This window comes from Austrofundulus limnaeus, unplaced genomic scaffold (assembly GCF_001266775.1).
Source record: "Austrofundulus limnaeus strain Quisiro unplaced genomic scaffold, Austrofundulus_limnaeus-1.0 Scaffold569, whole genome shotgun sequence".
Taxonomy (NCBI): domain Eukaryota; kingdom Metazoa; phylum Chordata; class Actinopteri; order Cyprinodontiformes; family Rivulidae; genus Austrofundulus; species Austrofundulus limnaeus.
Window position 1 is genome coordinate 137,926 of NW_013952971.1, and position 6,022 is coordinate 143,947.

The 6,022-nt window shown below is 39.0% G+C and overlaps 1 protein-coding gene across 1 annotated transcript in view; it reads left to right on the forward strand.

Annotated features, from left to right (window-relative positions):
- LOC106530871 (sodium-dependent neutral amino acid transporter B(0)AT1) overlaps positions 1-6,022 on the forward strand; it is a 14,238-nt gene that overhangs the window by 4,850 nt on the left and 3,366 nt on the right. The window contains exons 4-11 of the mRNA XM_014026581.1: positions 2,518-2,655; positions 2,742-2,923; positions 3,009-3,119; positions 3,211-3,323; positions 3,410-3,538; positions 4,820-4,976; positions 5,059-5,263; positions 5,361-5,520. Coding sequence (XP_013882035.1) covers positions 2,518-2,655; positions 2,742-2,923; positions 3,009-3,119; positions 3,211-3,323; positions 3,410-3,538; positions 4,820-4,976; positions 5,059-5,263; positions 5,361-5,520 — 1,195 coding nt within the window. The remainder of the gene's footprint in view (positions 1-2,517; positions 2,656-2,741; positions 2,924-3,008; positions 3,120-3,210; positions 3,324-3,409; positions 3,539-4,819; positions 4,977-5,058; positions 5,264-5,360; positions 5,521-6,022) is intronic.

Below are 6,022 nucleotides of genomic sequence, written 5' to 3' on the forward strand. Positions count from 1 at the left end.
CCTTCAATTGAACAGATGTTTGGAGGTGATGAAATAATTTTCCAAGATGACAATGCATTGTGCCATAGGGCAAAAACAGTGAAGGCATTCGTTGGAGAAAGACACATTCAGTCGATGTCATGGTCCGCAAATAGTCCAGATCTCAACCCAATTGAAAACCTGTGGTGGAAATTGAAAAAAAAAAAAAGGTCCACAAGAAGGCTCCGATCTGCAAAGCTGATCTGACAACTGCTATCAACGAGAGTTGGCACCAAATTGATGAAGAATACTGTTTGTCACTCATCAAGTCCATGTCTCAGAGACTGCAAGCCATTATAAAAGCCAAAGGTGGTGCAACTAAATACTAGTGATGTATTTTCAATGGTCTTTTGTTTATCTGTTTTTCATGATTCCATACTTTTTCCTCTCAGAATTGAGTGATTCCATATTTGTTTCCCTGTGCTTGGTCAATAAAAGTAACATTCACGGACTTCCACAAAGTTTTCTCTTCATTTCTTTGAGTGTTACTGAAAGCCAACAAGTTGCACTTTGGAATGACCTTATTATTGTATCATGTTTTTGATCTGTGTTTGTTTTACAGAATGAAATGTCTGAATGAGAGCTCATCCAAGACTGGTGATTCCATACTTTTTGCCAGGGGTTTAGTTTGAAGAACTCAGAGGCTCGAAAGGAACAGTACAACTGTATGTCATTAGCATACAGATGGTATGACACATTACTGTAACATTTTAAAATATCTCCTAAAGGGTATAGGTACAATAAAAAGAGGATTGGACCCAAAACTAAACCTTGGGGTACCCCACAAGACAGCGGTGCAAATCAGAGTAATCCTGATTCATAAAAACAGTAAAAGACCATTCAGATAAATAAGAGGTGAACCAGTTTAACACAGAGCCAGAAATACCAAACAAATCTCTCAGTCTGTTGATAAAAACAGAATGATCCACGGTGTCGAAGGCTGAAGTTAAGTCCAATAAAACCAGCACAGTGTAGTTTCCAGAATCAACTGCCATCAACAAGTCACTTGAAACTTTTTGTTCGGTTTTTTTTTACCTAAGAACTCACAAAAACACAACAACCCCGCCTAACATTAAAACAATGACAACAGAGACCAGTAAGATTTTTTGTTTCACTTTGCAAAGGAGAAATTCTGAGATACTTAACTTTGCTCGAAAGCWCAGTGAAGCACAGAGAARTTCTGACCTCTGGGGGCGTGAACAGTCGTTTTWTTCACACACGTAGGAATGAAGTCACACAATGTTACAACAAATCAGAGATCAGTTATGTGGTTTGTCATAGGCATAGGAACCAATCAAAACACTTGTTGCTGGGGTTTAATATGTGAATAATAGTAAAAACAACACAGACTTGTTTTGTCTTACCAGCTCTGCTTTAGAGCAGTTTCTGTCTGCTGCACTCTGTGGACACGCCATGATGAATAATACATTTGTCACGTACCTCAAGACTTTATTTGAAACACCTTAAGAAGTTTAATAAATTCAATAAAACTCTATCACTTTTAATAAAGCTTTTTCTGTAGAGTGCAATTTGCAAAACCCAGACTGAAAAATGTCTATAATGTCATTTTCCTCCAAAAAGCAAATCAATTGTTCAGCTACCACCTTCTCCAGGATTTTTGATAAAAATGGTAGTTTGGAGATCGGTCTGTAGCTTTCAGGCAGAGAAGAGTCCAAATTAGGCTTTTTTAAACAGAGGACAGACAACAGCCTTTTTAAAGCAGTGGGGTACAGAACCAGAACCAAGGGAGTAATTCATCAGTTTTACAACACTTGGGCCAATACAATTCAAAATATCTTTAAAAAGAGAAGAGGGCCGGACATCGAGGGGGCTAGAGGACATTTTCATTCGACCCAACAGTTCTGTGATGTCCTGAATTGTCACTGGGGTGAATGAGGACCATGTATCCGAGGTCACAGGAGGAGGGACCAGACAGAGGGATGGTGAGGGAGAGCTATAGGCCCTGATGCTGGCAGCTTTGTCTATAAAATAATTTAAAAAACGATTGCAATCTGCATTTGTGAAAGCACTTGCAGTAGAAAAAGTAGGTGAAACAATGTTCTTGATTGTGTCAAACAAGATTTTTGGATTTCTTCCTTTGGATTTGATGATATTTGCAAAATAACTGGTTCTGGCGGTTTTGAGCATCTCATTTAAGGAGCTGATCAGTTCTTTAAGACAAAGCCTGTGAACCTCCAGCTTGGTTCTTTTCCACTGATGCTCAGCCTTACAGCAAACTCCTCATACTAAGGATTTCCTTATTAATCCAAGGACAGTTTGTGCGCTGCACAGTGCTCAGTTTTAGAGGTGCTATAGTGTCCAAAATATTTATACAATGAGCATTAAAACATGAAACATATGAGTCCACATTAGTGATACTAGAATCTAAAGAGGCAGAATCAAAAAGTGAAGTAAAGGCTTCAGAAGTGTGCTCATTTTTGATCCACCTTTGGATCATAAGTCTTGGAGGAGCTTTATCATTGACATTGTCCTCCTCAGGTATCGCCTCCATGTTGGTGTCGTTGCTAATCGGGCTGTACTACAACACGTTGATAGCCTGGATCTTGTGGTATTTCTTCAACTCCTTTCAAGACCCATTACCCTGGACCCAATGCCCTCTCAATGAAAACAGTACAGGTCTTTAAAAACAGAACTCACACAGCCAAACATAGTAGCTCACTACAGTTTCGGTCAAAAAGACTGATTGTTTCATGCCTCTGCAGAATTTGTACCTGAGTGCCAGCAAAGCTCCACTGTGGATTACTACTTTTACAGAGTGACTCTGAACAGTTCGACCGCCATAGACAACTCTGAGGGAGTCCACTGGCCCATGGTGCTTTGCCTGTTTGCTGCCTGGACCGTCATCTGCGTTGCCTACATTCGAGGGATCAGTACATCAGGAAAGGTTTGTAGACCGTCAAAGCCCAAACACCTAACAGCTGCTTCCATTGTTTCTTTATGTTTGTTTATATCTCTCGTTGGGACCTCAGGCAGTTTACATCACAGCCATCCTGCCATACGTAGTGCTGGCCATCTTCCTGGTCCGAGGACTGACTCTGAAAGGTGCCCTGAGTGGAATAGAATACCTCTTCACGCCAGATGTGTGTTTCTAACTTCCATGTCGGAAAGCAATCTGCAGGTATCGTAATGCAAATCTGCATCACTCCGTGCTGTTTGTCTCCACTCTTGCAGGTAAATGAGTTGACTAAACCAACAACGTGGCTGGACGCTGGTGCTCAGGTCTTTTATGCCTTCAGCATAGCATGGGGAGGCCTGATCTCCTTCTCGAGCTACAACCCTGTTCAGTAAGAGGAACTTGGAAGCCTTCAGTAGGACAAGAATTCACTTAAAGACATTTGGTCTAAATAATCTGTTTTCTTTTATCTCACAGCAACAACTGCATGAAAGATGCTGTGATCCTGACTGCCGTGACCGGGCTCACCTCAGTCTATGCTGCCACCGTCACATATACAATCATTGGCTTCAGGGCCACTGAGAACTATGACACTTGTATGAGTGAGTGAGTAGTCTCAGTATATAAAGGGAAACTGGACCTTGCAAACAATTTCTTACCTTGTTACTATGGTCATGTATCATCACTCTGGTTAGAAAAACACAGAGATGCTTTCTCAGTTTCATTTGTAACGTTTTTGACATGGCTACACAAGTGTTTGACTGGTAACACTTAGGCTCTGATCTGACCTGAAACTAAAAATATGACAGACTATTTTGTACTGCTACACAGTTTTACACATCACCATTTGTGAAGTGTCCTTAAAGCTAAACCATTTTTTACGTGATTAAAAAAAATGACATTATAATAGATTAAAAGTTTTACAGTCTAAATCAGGGGTATCAAATTTATTTTAACCAAGAGCCGTAAGAGTATTAGGGTGGCCCACAAAAGGCCAGTTGTAATTAACTTTTTAATTAACTTTGACATTTCATGTTTAACTTTGACTAAACACAAAATGTCATGCTCTTCGATGGCTGAGCACCACTATCAAACAGTAACTGGGCTCTACATGGTATTTCCTGCACAGAAACAGTGTTTTTACAAATTCTCTTGTAAAAATGGAAAAGTACTGCATGTATGACTGAGTGCATGTCAGATAAATAACACAGAAGTACTATAAAATAAAAGTAAGAGTTTTAATTATTGTAGAGTTGTGGGAAGAGTCTGCCACCTTGAATTTGTCCACTTTGCAACAGAGAATTCCCACTGGAGGGGAGTTCATGTTTAATGTTACCACTTGTAAGTGGCAAAATTAACATTTCCCAGTAGAACTTGGCTGCAGCAAAAGTAGCCAGTGAAAATGCAGCAATGGAGACTTTGTATAACAATTTTTTTGTGGTTTCTGGACAGTAGTATGCCGTCATTTTGTTGTTAAAATAATCAACGTGGATATAAACATGGTCAATGCTGACTTTAAAGCAGCTTATGCTTATTTTAAGACACATATACTGTATATTTTTGAAGCTCTTGTGGGTCCACATAAAATGCCACAGTGGCCCACATTTGGCCTGCTGGTCTTGAGTTTGACACTTGGGCTAGATGGTTTTAAATAGTGTCTTTTGCCTGAAATGCAGAAACAGAAAAAAGCATAACAAATAAAAGGAGATCTAAATGTTAATTTTTAAAGTCTGCAAAACTGCAAATAAAGGAATAAAATAAATATAGGAATTTCAAGTAAGATAAGGCAATATTAATCATCAGATTTTTTTCATGTGCGCAATATGTTTGTGTTTGTTGCATTCAGTGACCCACAAATACTGAATTCTGACATTTTTTCTTCTTCAGTAACATCAAAACTTTATTGAACACTTTTTCACTTCCTGAGGACAACATCACTACAAACAACTACGATGCTGTCTTTCATGAGCTGAACAGCTCCTTTCCTGATGTCGTTCTTGGACTGGACATTCGAACCTGTGACATGCAGAAACTTCTCAGTGAGGTGACTATTTTTTATAAAATGTATCTACATCCCCTTCGTCTTTTTGTTCCTCCTCTCATCTGTAGTCTGCTGGCTTGTTCAGGGAGTGGAGGGAACAGGTTTGGCTTTCATCGTCTTCACCGAGGCCATCACCAAGATGCCCGGCTCCCCGATGTGGTCCGTCCTGTTTTTCATCATGCTCCTCTGCCTGGGACTCTCAACTCTGTTTGGAAACATAGAGGGAGTGGTGGTCCCACTGAAGGACTTGAATATGTTACCTAAAACATGGCCTCAAGAAGCTCTGACAGGTAGCTACTCTACTTTACCTAAATTACTTTGGATATTCTTATTTTTAATCCAAACGAGCTCATTGTTTCTGACCCAAACATTGCTTTCTTGTTTCAGGAGTGACCTGCATCACAGCTTTTATCATCTGCCTGCTGTTTGCACAGCCTTCAGGAATTTATTGGGTGACTCTCTTCGACAACTTTGCTGGATCAGTTCCCCTTCTTTCCATTGGATTATTTGAGTTGATTGCTATTGTTTACATCTACGGCATCGACAGGTTAGAGTTTAAATAAATCACTGACTGCTTCGGAGAAGCATCAATCAAAGCTTCTGATTATTTTCAGCTTTTACATTCCTCCCCATCATCTCTTTGAGAACAATATTTTTTAGTTGAACAGAACATTTGAGAGCATTTTATAAATGACGATGAATGAATGAATTTAATGTCGGCGGAGAAAGTATGCACTGCCTGAATTAAAAGTAAAAAAAAAAAACAACTAAAAAGGAAGGCATATAAATATATAGGGTTTATATATTTATAAAGAATATTCTCCTTTACAGTTTGTAGAAGAAAAAAAGAAAAAAAGAATAAAAATAGCCTTTATCGTGGTGAAGTTTGGGTGCATCAGCTGCAAAGTGATAGGCAAATTCACACAAGGAAAATATAGAAATAAAAGTATGAATAAGGATAAGAATGACTTACAATTAACAAAAAATGGGCAACATGAAATGTGCATGATTTTTGCAATGAAAAAGAGAAATACTGTATATATATATAT